This window comes from Lemur catta, chromosome 23 (assembly GCF_020740605.2).
Source record: "Lemur catta isolate mLemCat1 chromosome 23, mLemCat1.pri, whole genome shotgun sequence".
Classification (NCBI taxonomy): domain Eukaryota; kingdom Metazoa; phylum Chordata; class Mammalia; order Primates; family Lemuridae; genus Lemur; species Lemur catta.
Window position 1 is genome coordinate 17,023,301 of NC_059150.1, and position 18,863 is coordinate 17,042,163.

The following is an 18,863-nucleotide window of genomic DNA, read 5'->3' on the forward strand; positions in this document are numbered from 1 at the left end:
AGTTTGGGGTATATAATTTCACTGATTTTTGTGCTACTGTATTTTAAAGATAAATGGGGAGGCAGGCACAGTGGCTCACACCTGTAGTCCCAACTACTTGGGAGGCTGAGGCAAGGGGATCATTTGAGCCCAGGAGTTCAAGTCCAGCCTGGGTAACATAGCAAGACACCATCTCTTAAAAAAAAGAAACGAAAAGAAAAGAAAGAAATAATAAAAGAATTCTTTTCCAAAACAAAATTTTAGCTGCACAGGGAACAGGTTTCTAAATTTTCTATTAAATTTAGATCACCAAATGAAATTTATGTTGCTCATTTTTCTTAACTTACATGAACTGAATAGGAAAACAAAATCTTTTCCCACTTTTAGTTCTTATCATCCCAAATATACATTTTGAAATGTAAAGATTACACGTTCTTCATTAAAAGAGCTTTCATTAAAATGTCTTATTAAGAGCAGCTTAAAATATTTAATTTCTAACCTTACAGTTATTTTATTGTGTGTCTATAAGGGAAACAAACACAAAAAATAAGCACAATACAAGTGTATTTATTGTCACAGAAAAATCACAGTAATTTTAATCTGTGAAACACTGCCCTCTGTAGTCCACTGAATTAAAAAACAACTCAATTTACTTAAATCACAATATAATACAGCTGAGGAATTTTGGATTTTCCTGCCTTGTTCCTAAATCAAGATTTTTCTGCTCTACAAAACTTTTATTAAAACAAGATTATACTAGAGAAATGCCTATTTCAAATATTCCTCAATCTCAGTTAAAGTCTCCCCTCTCCTTTTGACTCACCCAAAACTGAATGTGCAGTTAAATATGGCATTAACTTTCTTGTTCCTGCATAAAAATTACAATGTTTAACCCAATTCATTCAGACAGAACATATATGAGAAAACATGGACACAATCCATATCAAAAAAGGAATAAAGACATCGAATTCAGAATTCAATTTACATAGGTTCTTAAACCAATCTTCTATTAACTTGGCACTATTATAGTTGGTAAAGCTATATAAAGCAAAACTAAACAGACTATAGCACACTCAGCTATTAAGGTTATCTAGCCAAACTGCATTTTTGGGTAAAAAGACTCAAACTTTTCTTTAATCCTCCCTCTGCACCAAACATAACATGACCACTCAGTAAGTTCAGTTCAACTTCTACTGACAATCTTTTATATTTCAGGTACAGTCTGGTACAGGGAGTATAAATATGAATAGGATATAATCTTAATTCTGGAAAAGTTTACAGTACTACGGGAGGGAAAGATAATTTCAATTCAAAGTGCAACGAAAGCATGGACCATAGAGGACAAGTATTCTGCCTATTTCAATATGGTACATGGAGTAAAAGATTCCTGGAGGTAAAAATACCCTGAACTGAGTCCTGAAGGATAAGCATAAATTAATATAGTAAAGAGAAGGTTTTCTAGACAGAGAAAACAACTGAACTAAGATTAGAAGGTGTGAAGAAACAGCAAGACATAGGGCAGTAGATATTAACAACTCTAGGCTATGATTCAAAATAATTTGTGGGCCTTTTATAAAAACAAAACAAAAACAGATGCCAGGACCCTGTCTCAGTAAATTTTAAGGAACCCTGGCATGAAGCTTGAACATCTGTATCTTTAAAGCTCCTTACACAAGGGATTCTGATGTATGGCTAGGATGGTGAAACAACAGCGTAAGAAAACACAAGCAGTCTGACAGTACCGGAACCTAAAATAAAAGATGAGGATGGATAAAAAGTGGGACTGAAGTGGGGTTATAAAGCAGATTATGGTGGACTTTGTATGTCATGTTAATTTAGCCTATAAGTGAAAGGAAACCACTTTTAAATAGGAAAAACATGATTAGACATATACTGAGGTAAGTCATTTGAGAAACAATGTGGAGGAAAATTGAGAGGGACCAGACTCAAAACAAGAACACTTAGGAAGCACTGCAACAGCCTAGGCAAGAGACGATGATATACTAAGACAGAGGCAGTAGGGATGGAAAGAAAGCGATGAATGTAGACTACTTTGAAGGTAAAATTAGTGAGATTTAGTAATTAATTAAATGTGCCACTAAGAAAAAGTGGTAAGAATAGATTCAGGGATTACTCTTAGGTTTCTCAATTAAATAAACTAGGTATATGACAGTATCATTAAATAAGATAAGGAATAAAGGAGAAAAAAGTTAAAGGCAAGAGAAGGGGATAGAGAATTGATGAGTTCTACTTTGGACTTGTTAAGCTCAGCAATTTTTATAAAAAAAAAATCGGGAGATTTCACATAAAAATCAAAATTTCCTATCAGATCTATCAGTAGGCATTCATAGCAATAACTGGTTGGAGCTAAGGTCCAATTCCCCTCTTTAAATTGTGCATGCACTTCACTGTAAAGCAGAGTTCCATGACTCTCTACGTATAAATCATGACTCACCTCATTCATTTATGTTAATGGCCTGGCCCATGAAGGCATTTGACTTTTTTAAAATCTTTTTTTGTGACCCTAGTCTAAAAATTCTAAGCCCTGATCAGGACTGCAGAAAAGATCAGGGCTAAAAAATAAATTTACAATCAATATAGGCTGTGGCTAAAACTGCAAGAATGGTAGGGAGATACACAGTTTTGAAAATAATCAACATAGGCTGAATCCTGGGACAAAACAATACTGAATCATGCAAATTTCATGCTTTAGGATATTCCTATCACCTTAACAGTGGCCTTTACTATCCTCAAATCATAATTCAAAATTCCTTTTCCCCATGTGTATATATTTTAATCTCTTCAGCAACACCATTAGTCCTTAATCATAAATGCTGAGTTTTCTATTTATTTCCAGGTAGTTGTTTTCAAGAATTACTACTAGCATCCGGTATATGTACATGCTCTATAAAGGCTAGTTGAATTAAATAAAGTAATCCCCTTATACTGAGCTTAAGTTATGTCCTGGAACTTGAAGAAACAAAAGAAGAGCCAGAAGAGGATTAGAAATATATCCTGAGAGAAATGTAGAGGGATTAGTATTTACCCTGGAAAAGAGAATGAGAAGGAAATTAGAATAATCAAAAAATTACTTATTAGGTATCTTCTATGGCATAGTCCTGTGCTAAACCTTGTAGGTGGTATCGTGGGAATACAAAGATGAATTCAACATGGTCCTTGACTTTGAAGGGCCTATAGGCTAAAGGTAGTACTATCAAGTATAACAGTCAGATGAGGTTCTTTCTGAGATGAGAGAATACATGATAAACATATAACTTAAAAGAATTATTTTCTAGCATAAGCTAGAGAAAAGAAACCAAATTTAATACTAGTACCTGATTGTCAACAAAAATATAAATAAGAAAAAAAAAATCAAAGAAGATAAATTTCTGGAAAAAAACATATCTGATTGCTTTTTTTTTTTTTTTTTTGAGACAGCGTCTCACTTTTTTTGCCCGGGCTAGAGTGAGTGCCGTGGCATCAGCCTAGCTCACAGCAACCTCAAACTCCTGGGCTTAAGCGATCCTACTGCCTCAGCCTCCCGAGTAGCTGGGACTACAGGCATGCACCACCATGCCCGGCTAATTTTTGCTATATATATTTTAGTTGGCCAGATAATTTCTTTCTATTTTTTTAGTAGAGACGGGGTCTCGCTCTTGCTCAGGCTGGTCTCGAACTCCTGACCTTGAGCGATCCACCCGCCTCGGCCTCCCAGAGTGCTAGGATAACAGGCATGAGCCACCGCGCCCGGCCTGATTGCTTTTTAAAATATAAATTCCAAATGTATGACTGCCTTTATAGGTAAGTATATACTACATTTATGAATTTATCTATTCTGACTTTCCATGAATTTTTATAGGTCAAAGATAAGTAGATGATGCCATAAAAACAACAGGTAAATGGTTTTGCAAAAGGCTAGATAGCTACTGGACAGCTAGATAACCACTTATTTGGCTATTGGAACAAAAGAGAGTGTCAGTTCTCCCATCTATGCTATTTATCTTCATGGACAACACACAAATATAACACAATGGATGCTAGTCTTTTATGTCATGAGACCAGTGAGGTGAAGAGAAATGAAGTTACTATTATAAAGATACCAAGTAAATATAAAATTTTAAAGATCTAGGAAAAAAAAAAAGCAAGAGAGAGAATCAAGTATTAACAGTATCACTGAAACACAAAGCACTAGAAATTCCTGAAAATAAAAACACATCTTATTTATAATGAAATTTGCTCCCTCTGGTGGTCACTGAAGGTTTTACTCGGTATGAGTAGAGATGGAGGCAGAAGACAAAGAAATGAAATTTCAGGCACTAAGTTAACCTGTATGTCAGATGAAAAAATGTTCAATTTTCAAAGAAAACTTTAAAAAAAAAGGAATTCAGAGTTGAGTGTTATGGAGGTAGCTCTGAGGATTACAGAAACAGTAACAAGTGAAAAGATACTTCTTGGGACTAGGACTGAATGTGTATGAGTGTGTGGGGAAAGGTACTTTTTTTTAAAGTTTCATTTTATACTCTTCCACAGTTTGAACTTTTTTCCCATATGCCTGCATTACTTTCATTAAAATATTATCTATTGGACAATATAGAGAAATACTTATATCTTTTACAAGTTTACAATCAGTGTATTTCCCTTCTCATTCAGGGTAAAAGCCATAATCCTTACAATAGACTTATACTATGTTCCCAATCCTACTTCATATTCTATTTCTCTGCCCCTCCTTCCTATATACATTCAGTCCTCCTTGCAATGTCTAGAGCACACTAGGCATGATCCTCCTTTAGAGCCTCTATAGAGAATGTTCTTCCCCCTGTATAGCTCACTCCTTCACTTACTTCAAATCTATGCTCAGTGTAACCTTTCGGTGGTCCCTCCTTTGTAACCCCACCTCCTGTATGCCCTATCCTTCTCCCCTGCCTTCTCTCCATAACATTATCACCTTCTAATACACTGTAATATTTAGTAATACACAATATTTACTTATTTATTACTCATCCCTGTCAGACTGTAAACTCCCTAACAGCTGGGTTTGTTCTGCTGTATTCACTGGTGCTGTATTCTCAGCCCCTAAAACTGTAACTTGCAAACTTGCAGAAAATCAGTATACTATTAACATATGGAATGAATAACTGACCAGTATCAATAATACCTTAACAGATGTTAGAAAAAAATACAAAATGCCTCATTTTATATTTGGTTCAACATGAAACATCCATTACAGATTAGGATAAATTTGAATTACATATGCAAAATACATGACATGGATCTTTTAATGAGGTCTGGAGAGAGATCATTAATGTCATTAGGCAAAAAAAAAAAAAAAAAGCAGCCATTAATGTATATGCCCAAGTTACAAAATAAACTAAAATTGAATCATTTTGCTATTAGTATAAAAAAAAGACTTTGTATAGGACTCAAAAGAAACAGTATCGGGCTGGGTGTGGTGGCTCACACCTGTAATCCTAGCACTCTGGGAGGATTGTTTGAGCTCAGGAGTTCGAGACCAGCCTGAGCAAGAGCGAGACCCCATCTCTACTAAAAATAGAAAAGAAATTATACGGACAGCTAAAAACATATATATATATATAGAAAAAATTAGCCGGGCATGGTGGTACATGCCTGTAGTCCCAGCTACTCGGGAGGCTGAGGCAGTAGGATCATTTAAGCCCAGGAGTTTGAGGTTGCTGTGAGCTAGGCTGACGCCACAGCATTCTAGCTCAGGGAACAAAGTGAGACTCTGTCTCAAAAAAAAAAAAAAAAAAAATCTTTACCACCTGTTTGGATTTACATAAAGAAGAACTACCTAACTATATGGAATCTGCAAGCATTTTTAAGAGTCACAGTTAATGAATTTTTACTGATTAATAAGGTATTGAAGGTAAGAAATCATAAATTGTCATTTATCAGAATTTATAAACTCAAATGCCTTCACAGGCCAACCATCAGCAAAATCCAAATATAAATCAATAGGGAAGAATGAGACCACAGTGACTGGCCCTGAAAAGTACTCTGCCTAAAAGCATTCACATTCAAGTTTTGTTTCATTTTCAAACACTGTGCCACATTTGTTCAGGCTGAGTCCGCCTCAGGGGACACATGTTTTGACCATTGAACTTCGGATTTTAAGCCCTTACAACCTTTATGATATGTACTTGTGTGCATATGTGGTGCTTTATAAAAATAATAAAATGAAAGATTTCTGAAAATGAAATTCATGCACATCAAAAACATTAGGAAATTTCTGGCAGGGTGCGGTGGCTCACGCCTGTAATCCTAGCACTCTGGGAGGCCGAGGCGGGTGGATCGTTTGAGCTCAGGAGTTCAAGACCAGCCTGAGCAAGAGCGAGACCCCGTCTCTACTAAACATAGAAAGAAATTAGCTGGAAAACTAAAAATATATATAGAAAAAATTAGCCGGGCATGGTGGCCTGTAGTCCCAGCTACTCGGGAGGCTGAGGTGGGAGGATCACTTGAGCCCAAGAGTTGGAGGTTGCTGTGAGCTAGGCTGACACCACAGCACTCTAGCCCAGGCAACAAAGTGAGACTCTGTCTCAAAAAAAAAAAAAAAAAAAAAAAAAAAAAAATCAGGAAATTTTTCAATGACTTCCAAAAGGCAATTATATCATTAAAGATATCCTAAGTTGGTTTATCTCTTCCTTTGTACTCTTAATTAAGATACACTTTATATGTCACAATATATTATCTCTTAAGGTGTCTAACACTCTGAGATTTTAAGACTTCATGAAATTCCTTTGTATTAGTAACTACTATGTACTCATGAAATAATTTAATTATTACAAAAACCTTGAAAATTGTTGAATTCATTCACTGCTAAAATGTTTGGCCTAAATATTTTGATTGAAAAAATTCAGTTTGCATTTTTAACATGATACAATGCAGCCTTTATCCCACTGAAATATCTGTCAACCATGTTTTTAAAAATATTTTTAAATAAAATAGCAACCCTACCTTTACTGACTTCTCTCTAGATGGTCTCCAATAAGTATAAGAGAAAAACAGGGTATATTTAAGTGAACAATATCCAATGCTCCCAAAGTCCAAAGTAATCTCTTATCCTGCTGGATTCCCTTGCATTTGCATTATTATTGTTTTATACTATCAAACATGTATTTTGATATGTTTTATCTTCTCTATTATACTTTAAACTACATAACTGCAGAAATATATCTTATTCATTTTCTATCCTTATTAATAAGCATTCTGTATTTGTATAGAAAGTACTCATAAAAAAAAATCCAAGAAGAAATTTCTTTTTCCCAGGATTACAATGATGATCTCAAGTTAAACTCTTTCAAATTCTGACATGATTGACATTATTATGCTTTTAAAAATTCTCTATAATTCAGAGACGTTTCTCAGCATCAGTAGCTGGTTATGTTCATTTTTAAGCAATAGTATTCTTAAATAAATATTGCAATAAGTTTCAAGAAAGAAAAACCTTAAGCATGTTACTTAAGCCTAAGCTTAGTTTTAAACATTTATTTGAGAGAAAGATAAGTTTTTAGAAAGCATTATTTACAATCATTAGGTCTTACCTGAGGATTCCAACCTGGATCTAAATTTTTAACTACTGCAATATATTCCTGCATTGCTTGCCTGGGGCTTGAATCACCGAGTGCTTTCCATGCTTCCCTACAGTGTAGAATATCCAAAATGACCTGTCATTAACTATGTAAATAACACGAACAGCATCTTTCTTTTTATTATTAAAAAATTTTTATATACATTTCAAGGGTATAAATATATTTCAAGGTTATTTATGTAGAAACAATAAGTTATGCACAGAGGAGAAGCCCTCTCTTTTTGCATTTACACTGGTCTACAGCAATATAGACCTTATCACTCCTAAGAACCCTTTTAGGTATTTTTTTTTCCTAATCTGCCCCCCCACAAAATTTTAATAACACAGATATACTGTACATCTGTTGGATTTTAGAAGACTATAAGCCATTGTAATCTAAGATTTTATCATTCCTCAAAACTCAATTTTCACCCCTGTTGAGAATATAAAGTCCACAGACCAACAGAGGTAGTTCCCATGTTATGAATTAACTGTACTTTTGGCATTTTAGTAGTATGGAAATTAATCATCACACAAAAAACAATATTCCCTGGGAAAATGTATCAAACTTTTTACTTCAAATGCAAGAAATCCACCCTTCTTTTCTGCTGTTACCTCATCTATAAGCTACCAATAGCCAATCCTGAGGCCTCAGTCAGGGACTTCAAAAGTGAGGAACAGTGAGGGCAGAAATAAGAATACTAATGACAGTGGTTCTCTCCCTCTCCCTAAAAAAAAAAAAAAAAAATACTAATGAACAGAAGGTAGGGACTTCCTATAGTATAAATACTGAAAGTAACATTTCAGTCCTGAGTCCCCTTTTGGGTCATCCCTTTCTTTTTTTCTGCAGGCCGCCACAATAGGCCTCCTTGGTTTTTCCCTACCAATTCCTTCTACTTCCAACCAGGGTTTCTCTGTGTCCCTTATCCACTGTAAAACAGAACTCAGTTCCACAGTTTTTTCACTCTCTTCCTGCTCTGATGATGAACATAACATCTTTCTAAGGTTTCTAAATTTATTTTCAATCAATCTCTTGAGAGTTACTCGTATACATCTTAACACACTACCCCTAAATATATCAGCTTATACAAACTCAGGAAATTTGTCATCAATACTATTAGATAATATGGAGACCACAGATTCAGATTTCCCTGATTGTCCCAATAATGTTTTTTGTGGCTTTCTTCTCCCAGACCAGGAGCCAATCAAGATTCAAATATAGCATTGAGTTTCATATATCTTTAGCCTTTTTGTCTTCCATGGTATTGATAGTTTTAATTTAAGAGTCCAAACCAATTGTCAATTTGGATTTGTCTTTTTATTTCCTCACCTACATAGTGTTCTTGTCAAAAATGATTAATCATGATTAAAACCAGGTTAAATATTTCAGCAGCAGCAATATGTAGGTGACATGTCCTTTACAACGCACCATATTTGGGGTTTGTTCCCATGGGTTTGACCCCTCATCAATATGGCTGATGATTTGGTAAAGGTAGTGTCTGCCAGTTTTTCTCCTTTGTAATTAGTTAAGTAAACCATGGGTCAGCCTATAACCCACAGTTTTGTCCCCCAATAGTTTTCATCTAATGTTTTAATAATAGATTCCCCCCGTAATTTTTCTCCAATAGTTTTTCATCTAATGTTTTAGCATGCATTGATGATTCTTGCCTGAATTATTATTATGGTGGCTATAAAATCTAAACTTGTTTTAATTGCTAAAAACAATGGAGAAACAGGCAAAGCACAGGGAAAAAATTAATGAAGTTACAAAATTTCATAAATTAAAACAAAATCTCACAGAATATCAGGCATTCTCTAGAACAGTCACAGATGCCAGTTAGAGAACTGTTTGTTACCATCAACCAAGAAAACTTGTGGGCCAGGTGCGGTGGCTCAAGCCTATAATCCTAGCACTCTGGGAGGCCGAGGCAGGCGGATTGTTTGAGCTCAGGATTTCGAGACCAGCCTGACCAAGAGCGAGACCCCGTCTCTACTAAAAATAGAAAAGAAATTATACGGACAGCTAAAAACATATATATATATATATATAGAAAAAATTAGCCGGGCATGGTGGTACATGCCTGTAGTCCCAGCTACTCGGGAGGCTGAGGCAGTAGGATCATTTAAGCCCAGGAGTTTGAGGTTGCTGTGAGCTAGGCTGACGCGATGGCACTCTAGCCTGGGCAACAGAGTGAGACTGTCTCAAAAAAAAAAAAAAAAAAAAAAAAAAGAAAAGAAAAGAAAAGAAAACTTGTGCCAGAACATAAATCAATGCACTGCTTCCTTCACTAAGAATGTTCTACACAAAAAAAAAGTCAGCTGAACTAAACAGTGTGGTTAGTGACATAGCGATTTACATTCAGGTTCAAATTCTTTATCTCCTTACAGTTGGGTAACAAACAGTTGGCAGATAGGCAATTTATCCAGGGATCAAATTTTGTGTAGGACTTCTCTAGAATGTAAAGTCAGAATCCATCTTTTAAGCACTTCCCCTCTACATAGCCATATTTCATATATTTTTTTAAAACTCTATCCCTCTATATTTCTTTTAATTCCAGGGCTGATGCTCCAAAGTATTCCCTTTTATAACTAAGATTCCCTATTGTATGCAATTTCTCTTTTTTCACTTAGACAAGATAAGAAAATATAAGGCCTCATAAATAACACGGAGCCTCTGAATTATAAGTAAAAAAAAAAAAACTGGGGGAGAGCATAATCTTTTTACATATTCAGAGGTTTTGGGTTTTTTTCCCCCCTTCTTTCAAGAGGTTATTATAAGCACTATTTACTGTGGTGTGGGTGGAGCAAGGAACAGAAGAATATCAACAGACAAGAAGATATTGGAGCAGGGAAGTAGAAGAGTGAAAAATGGGGATTTATTCTGCTCTTCTGCCTTCTCATCCTCCTGGCCTTCTTCCAAAGATCCCTCCAGAGGGGAGAAGTGGTGACTCATTAGGGGCTGTATGGTAGGAAAGAAAAATCTTAAGCAATAGCTTGTTATCGTTACTATCTTACTATAAACATGTAAGGAAAGTATGTCTCTTGTGAACTACTTATATACCAATATCCTGGCATAAGAATCCTTTAGGAGACTTAGCTAAAGCAGATTCTTTTAATCCCTCTCCCAGTTGCCTGTCATTAGGACAGTCTACAGCAGAGAGAGATTAATATAAAAAAAATTCTTTAATCAGCTCACTACTCTAACTCCTAAACACCCAAACCATCCCCAACAACCTCACTAAAGATTCTAAGAATTTCTTACCATTTTTGCTTTCCTTCAAAATCAAAGAAGCGTGGTTTAGGAGTATTGCAATTTCCAACTTTGACCTAAATGAGAGGGCAAAAAATCAAGAACTTATTTTTCAAAGAAATGTTTGAGAAACTCTTTTCAAATTTATTATGTATATTTTGTAACTATAGGTTACAAACATTTACTCTATGGAATAACAAAATTTAATGTTCTTTGCAAAAGCAAACAAAAAAACCCAAACAAATCAAACTTTATATAAAGCTGCTTTGGCTCACTGCATAAAATAACTGTAATCTAATACCATAATACAGAAATAATATGGGTGACAAACAATTGCATTCCTAAATTAGACTAATTATACATAAGACAAATTATCAATATAGACCATGTAATCTTTATTACCACTTATAATATAACTTTTAAACATGCAATTAACAAGCTTTAAAGTTCAGTTTATCAGAATTCATAAGATTGTTCCTCCACGCTGAGTCTCATAACTCTATTAGCATTTTATCTCTCCAAAATTCCAGGATAAAGTATACTATTTTAAAAGTGTCCAATTATGAAATTCATTAACATACATTTAGATGCCAAAAGCCATTCAAAAAAATTTCAAAGGTTCTCAAGAACAATATAAATTCTATTTTTCCACAATAATCTTCTCTTATTTGTTGTCAATACTTATTTTTAATCCTCAAATGACATTTGTAGTTAAACTATAGAGTGATAATTTTCATTGTGAATAAGCATAAATGAAAGTCATACAAGTGCAGATTCATTATACAGCCAGATTCTTCCCACTGCCAGAAGTAACCTCCCTTCCTTATGAACTCTTATAGCACTTACTCTATATATTTCTTAACGTACTTTTCACTTTTTCTACCTTATGTTAGAAAGTTTTATGTAAAGCCTCTCTTAGAACAGAGCCTCTAACTGTTCTTAACTCACCCTTAGTACCTATGTACTTCTCAGGGACCCTCCCACTACCTATTACTCTTAAACACTTGCTTGAATTTTGCTAAAATCTAACTGATGCCTTTATCTAACCAGAATGATATACTTACTGACTTAGGGATTTTTAGTTTGGTGTTTTGCTCGTTATTCCACTCACCTGAAATGCCTGCTCTTCTTCACTCAGCTTTTCAAAATGCTACACCCCCTCCAATCCCATTCAAAATTCAGATTCTAAGAATACTTTTGATCTACAATGATCTCATCCACCTGTGAATTCGTAGGAATTGTCACCTCTATAATTTGCTTAGTAATTAATCACATGGCTCTTTGGCTGTTATTAAAATGTACACTTACATAGGGGCAGCCCTGTTATGATGGGATGGAAGGAAGAAAGGGTAAGAGAGAAGGAGCTGCATTTCTTGGACCACCACCGTGAACACTTCACGTATGTTATCTCACATGAACCACACAATAATCCCACAAGGTATGCCATTACAAACTCATTTTATAAATTAGGATGGAGAAGCTCAAGAGGGTTGTCTCAGTTACAAATTAGTAAATCCAGAATTAGTTGTTAGAATTTAAATCCAGGGCCGTTTGATTCCCAAGTTCAATCTATCTTTACTACTTATCATTCTGAGTTAAATGCTAGAGTCCGGGCTTCAGTCTGGCATCTGAAATCACATGAACTACTGGATTATTAGAAATATGAAATGAGGTAAACTATACAAACTATAAGACATCATAAAAATAGCAATTATGAATATTTTTGTTTTTTATCCTGACAATAGCCAGTGGCAGAAATAAATGCCAATATCTGTTCTCCATTTCTCCTACAGTAATAGAATTCTCCAGCTGGACACACAGTAATCCAGCTAAACATTATGTGTGGCCTTGCAACTTCTCCCTAGGTTCTGGGGATTAAATGTGTGCAAAAGTAATAAAAAAAAAATCTTCCTTAAAAAGAAAAGGGGCTTGTCCTCCTCTTTTGCTTTGTCCTGGCTAGAACATGTATGTGATGATGGTAAGTCACCTCAGACCATGAAAAAGAAACTTAGGGCAGCAGTTTTCAAACTTTTTGGTCTCATAATCCCTTTACACTCTTAGAAATTAAAGGCCCTAAAGAGCTATCATTTATATGGGTTATGTCTATTGATATTTACCACATTAGAAATTAAAACTGAGACATTTAAAAAATATGTATTAATTCATTTAAAATAACAATAATCCCATTACATGTTAACATAAATTTTTATGCCAAATACCTAAATTTGAATAAGCATGGTTATCTGTGAATTGTTCTGTTAGGTGAAAATGATGTTCCATGGAAAAAAGTAGATAGTTCAGTTTGCAACTCAGAAATTACACAAGTACTTTTCCTCAAAGTAGCCAACATAATTCAGTATGCAGCAGAATTGCCTTGCTTATGTGTACCTCCCATCTCATCAAATATTTAAAAGACTTGTCTCAAGGGTTAACATGTAATGAAAATAGATTTTTACTATTTCATCAAAGACATGTTTTAAGTGAAACTAGTTCATTTTTATTCTGAGTACATGGTGGTAAAAAAACACACTACTAACAGTTTGCTCCTACAGCCTTGACGCATGCTAAGGCATCAGCAGTTTTATCCATCATAATAGCATAGGAAAAAGGTAGTGTCTTAGCATTATTATAAAAATAATTTCGACCTTAGGGATCCATGGACCACAGTTTGAGAACTGCTGCCTTAGGGGATGGCTGAGCCAGACAGAAAAAGCTTAGGCTTCTGGATGATCTCATGAAGCAGAGCCAGCCTACCAGCCCAGATCACCAGACCATTCCGTGAGATGAAAACAAAGGTTCAGCAGCTGACCTTGTAACCTAACTGACACAGAAGCTTTTATAATGCCCAAATTCAAAGAACAATCTGGATTCAGAAGAGACTGGGAAATTAAAACAATAAGATTTTAGGACATCACGAACAGCAGTTTTCAAACCATGAGATAATGAATTATAAGCTATGAAGCAGAGGTATAAAATGTACCACTTTAAGAGAGCATCTAAACTCTGTTCTGATATATCCAGTGCCCTCGAAAGACTATTTCAGCAAAGGTTGCCAATGACAGATGCCAATGAGTCAAGTGTGCCCAGGTTAAAGTAGGAGGGCACGCTCAATATTCTCACTTGTACTGTGCTGAAGGCTCCTATAAAATGATGTCAAAAGGAATTCAAAATGGTCATTGCTCTACAGTTTTCACAGGTGTCAATTAGTTATCTTTTGCTGGAAGAGTGTAAGCTAATGCACAGAGGGACCAAAAAACTGTTAATTTGTTTGATCTTTTTGAAACTTCATTAAAAGATGATTTTAAAGCCATAGGCTTATCTGAGACCAAAAAAGCTATGACGCTAGGTAAGTTTAGAGCTCTGTTTAAGAAAATAAGGTTCATATCTCACCTTATTTTTATTTTCCTGCCAACAACCTTATCTCATTCAGCCTAAAAAATAGGGTGCTATTCCAAGTACATGATGTTATTATTTTATGATAAATTTTAATCCAAGATGCAGAAATTACATTGGATTTTCAACTTTATTATTCTATCAAAGATGCTACTTCCAACAGAATTCTGTTAAAAATACAATATTTAGGAGACTGATGAAAACTGTGGCCCTCTGTCATATCTAAGCAAGCATAATCTTATTCTCTAATAATGAAGAATTTTCAGATACAGAATATCTCAAGAATGTCACGTTCTTGAAAGGATATGGGACACTCCTCCTTCAGACTATCTGGATAAAGTGAATATACCTGATACAGAGTAGTTGCCAGTTGACAGGTGACTGCAGTTCACTGATGACTTGGAAATCAGATATTTAATAATGATGACACTAATAGCAAGAAAGGAAGGAAGGAAGGGAGGGAAAAAGGGAGGGGAAAAAAAAAAACGATGTTCTCTAGGGAGTTTGGAGAAAATTAGAATTAGAGAATCAGCATGGACATGTTATAGGTCCTAGCACAATGCTCAGTATTATACTTGTTAAATAATCAAAAGTTTCATACTAATGCTATTAGGACAGGCTAAGTGACCAGAGAGAAAATAGATATCCAGAACTTTTTCAAGAAAGCCAACTCTAAGGTTAATTTGGAGGCAACTTTCATTCAACTACAATTTATACCATTCGTTCCTACTAACCTCTCAGGTTATTTGTTCCTGAGCTAACCTCTCAGGTCACGTTAACCGATGTTCATAACAATGATCATGAGTTTTCAAAAGAAGGTTCATCTATATTCAGTATATTCAGTTAAAGAATACAGGAGGACCCCCCCCCCACACACACACAATTATTATTTTTTTTAAAGAATACAAGGGGAAATAGGTAATTATACCAAGAGAAAAAAATGATTAAAAATTTAATAAAATAAAATAGGCTATTATCCAGAACTCCATTTCCTCCAGTATTCCAAAGATCTGGAATTTTCCTGAACTGTTATTCTTGTCAGTGATTTTTCACGTTCAAATCCAGACTCCTCAAGTACTCTGTAAGCCTCTTAAGGGTTAAATGTCAAGATGATTTTGCTTCTTTGCATTCTCTGTAGGCACAACACTCAAGTGTGTTGCACATAAAAGATGCTGAACAAATATTTGAATAAAATGATAAAACAATTATTTTTCCTTCTAGTACCTAACCAATGACTCTTTGAATGATAAATTAGATGCCCTATATGAATAACTCACACGTTTCTCTATTTCCAAGTAAAGTTCAGAACCTTAGCATTAGGAGCTACAATCCAGTTCTGACTGATGTATCTTTATGATCTTAATTAAGCAAGTTGCCTACTCTTTGGGCTTCAGTTTCCTTTTCTGTAAAAGAAGAGGATTATTTCATCTGGTGTTTAGTAGCTCTAAAATTTTTATGATTGTATTGAACCGACAGGAATATATTCAACCACAATAGAACCAAAGATATTTAGGGTTTAAAAAAAAAATCACAATAAAAGTAGTAATACTGTATTTTGTATGGCATCATCTTATTTATTACAATCATATTATTCTCTTGGATCTAAAAATATTTGTATTAACATTACCACATTTACTTCCATGTGGCCCTTTGGTAAATGAATAATAAATCTTTCCTCATTTTGTAAAGGTTTGGAGGCTAGTGAAGTGCATTGAGTATGTCGGAGAAGACACAGAAAAACTGTCATTCAGCGTCCAGCTAAATAACTATCACTTCTAGGATAGCAGACGGATCTTTTCCATGTCCAGAATGATGCTCATCCCAAGCAGATGATTAAATAACAAAACAAACAAAACACACATACACAAACGTCATTACACCTAGCCATTAACCATACGTGTCTGCTATCAGGTTTTGGAGGGCGGATGTCTTTCTCCTGCATCCACCCCTTCCCTGCCCCTTTACCTGTTTGTACCTGGCATACAGGTACAAGAGCTGCTCCCGGCTGGCCACCTGCATCAGGCCCTGGAGGTGCGCGGCCGCTTTCTCAAACTGCTCCGTCAGCCTCCTGGACTCCTCGGTCTCGGGGCTACGGGGGGATTCCACCTCACAGGAGTCACCCTCTGAGCTCAGCTCCCCACCGCTGTCGCCCGTGGTGGCCCCCGCAGGCAGGAATGGGGAGGCCATGACTCCTTGCTCGGCCCGTCCCTCTACGTCGGGTCTGTCCTCCCTGTGCCGGGCGGGACGCCGGCTCGGGGCCCTGGCCGAGCTCGCTCACTCCACGCTCCCTCACGTAACTCTGCCTCCCGCCCACGTCCACTCCTCGCGCGTGCAGGGCAGGCTCTACTCCCCTCCGCTGCGCTGCCCAGTTCACCGGGTCTCCTCGGGCCTCCCTCGGCCTCACACTGCCCTCGGGGGCGCCCGGGGACCTCCAACGGCGCCGGGGTCCGGAGGAAGCGCGCCAGGAGCGGGAGAGGCGCGGCGCGCGGCGGGCGAGGGGCCGGCGGGGGCGGGGCGGCGTGCGCGCGGGCGGGTGCGCGTTTGCGGCGCGCCACTCGCTTGGGCCTGCTCGGCGCCGGTAGGGGAGGTCCGGGTCGTCCTGCCTCAGACGTCCTCCCCTGCGGGAGCCTGTGGGGCGTCGCTGGGGGGACGCTGCTTGGAGAAACTGCCCTCAGTTGTTAGGGCGTCTGTTAATCGCTTCATTGCCATTAGTAGTTAAATACTGCGGAACCCGTTGTCCGGACAGGCCAGTGGGGGTGGGGGAAGCAGGCCATCTACTTGGTAGCGTAGCTCTATGAGCGGAGCCGCGGGAAACGTGCAGCTGAGGACGAAGGTTCCGCCTGCCCCCACCCACCCCAGCTGGTGTGCCCCAGGCGCCCCTAAACAGGCGTGCGCGTCTATCTCTTGCTTCCGGGGTTGGCTCTGTCTTGAATGAATGAAAAACTGGGAGATGGGGCTTTCGCCGCCCTACTGTGTGATCGCTTAGTGTTTCGCTCTCTACACCTGCAGAACCTCTATCTCTCAGGACTCAGAATAGGCTTTGAAAGGAATAGGCTTTAGGGGGTGGGAGTGAGGTCCTCGGCACAATTCGCATTCGGAGTTCTCCCTTGCCACTGTGCTTTGCAAACACTGTAAAATGAAACCAAAAATTACGGCATAGTCCTGCCCTAAAGGGACTTCCAAAATTATTATTTTTTAAATTATAATAGTCATATAATAGTTAACATTTACTCAGTGGTTATTATGTCCTAAATGTTGTAAAAAAAAAACAAAAACAAAAACTACATATTGATTTAGTATTCCAAACAATGTAATAAGCACCGTAAGAATGATACAAAGTGGTGTAAAGAATGGTTATTTACCATTTGGGGTTAGGCTTACAGGTGGAGAGGATAAGGAAATAATGAGAAAATGTAGGGAGGTGAGAAAGCTTGGATCAGGAGTCAACAAACATTCCTTAAGTATCCAGAATGTTCCACTGTTAGTCACTGCTAGCAAAGTACTCACAATCCAGTCAAGGGATGTCTAATGGCCAAATTCTTGCAATTAAAAAATAATAATAACTTCTTGAGTCCTTTACTGTTTGGGAGTCTTAATCCGTACTACATAAGGTAGGTACTCTTATTTTACACATAGGAAGTGTTTCCATTCAGGAATTTCTTGGGAAAGACAGTACAGTTGTCCCTTGAACAACATGGGTTGGAATTATTTTGGTCCACTTATATGTGGATTTTTTTCAATAAATATATTGGAAAATTTTTTGGAGACTTGTGACAATTTGAAAAAATTCAGACAAACCACGTGGCCTAGAAATATTGAAAAAAATTAAGAAAATGTTAGGTATGTCATGAATACATAAAACATATGTAGAAAAAATTGTCTATTTTATCATTTACTACCATAAAGTATATACAAATTATAAAAAGGTAAAATTTATCAAAACTTAGAGTATATATTTGGCCATTTGCAGTTGATAAAATGTAAACAAACATAAAGATGCAATATTAACTCATAACTGCATAAAATTCACTGTAGTACATATTGTACTGCTGTAGTAATTTCATAGTCACCTCCTGTTGCTATTGCGGCGAACTCAAGTCTTGCAAATATCGCCTTAAAACGACTGTTGACACTGATTGTCTCCACATCAGCAGTTCATCTCTTTGGTAAATTTGCACTAAAAAGTGATCTCTCAAGGTTCTCACATATTTTTCATCGTGTTTAGTGCAATACCATAAACTGTGAATAACACCATGGGACCCATATGAAGTGCCACCAGCGATGCTGGAAGTGCTCCCAAGAAACAGGAAAGTCATGACGTCATGTGAATTTTCTCGATATGTACCTTGAGTACATATCAGGAAAACATTGAATTGCTTGATATGTACCATAGATGGAGGTATGCAGCTGCTGTTGCCTGCCATTTCAGACAGTTTGTCTTGTAAACAGACATCGTAAACATATGGTATCCATAAATACAGTACAATACTGTAACTGTATTTGCTCTTCCTTCTGATTTTCTTAATAATTTTTTCTCTAGATTGTTGTAAAAAGACAGTATAATACATATCATGTATAAAATATGTGTTTATTGACTGTTTGTTATTGGTAAAGCTTACAGTCAACAGTAGGCTATTAGTAGTTAAGTCAAAA

At 36.7% G+C, this 18,863-nt stretch overlaps 1 protein-coding gene across 1 annotated transcript in view; it reads right to left on the reverse strand.

The window, feature by feature from the left end:
* The window catches only part of ACBD6 (acyl-CoA binding domain containing 6), a 125,900-nt gene extending 109,183 nt beyond the window's left edge, over positions 1 to 16,717 (reverse strand). The window contains exons 1-3 of the mRNA XM_045536005.1: positions 16,176 to 16,717; positions 10,830 to 10,894; positions 7,542 to 7,638 (exon numbers count right to left, since the gene is read on the reverse strand). Coding sequence (XP_045391961.1) covers positions 7,542 to 7,638; positions 10,830 to 10,894; positions 16,176 to 16,397 — 384 coding nt within the window. The 5' untranslated portion in view covers positions 16,398 to 16,717. The remainder of the gene's footprint in view (positions 1 to 7,541; positions 7,639 to 10,829; positions 10,895 to 16,175) is intronic.
* Positions 16,718 to 18,863: the final 2,146 nt, after the last annotated feature.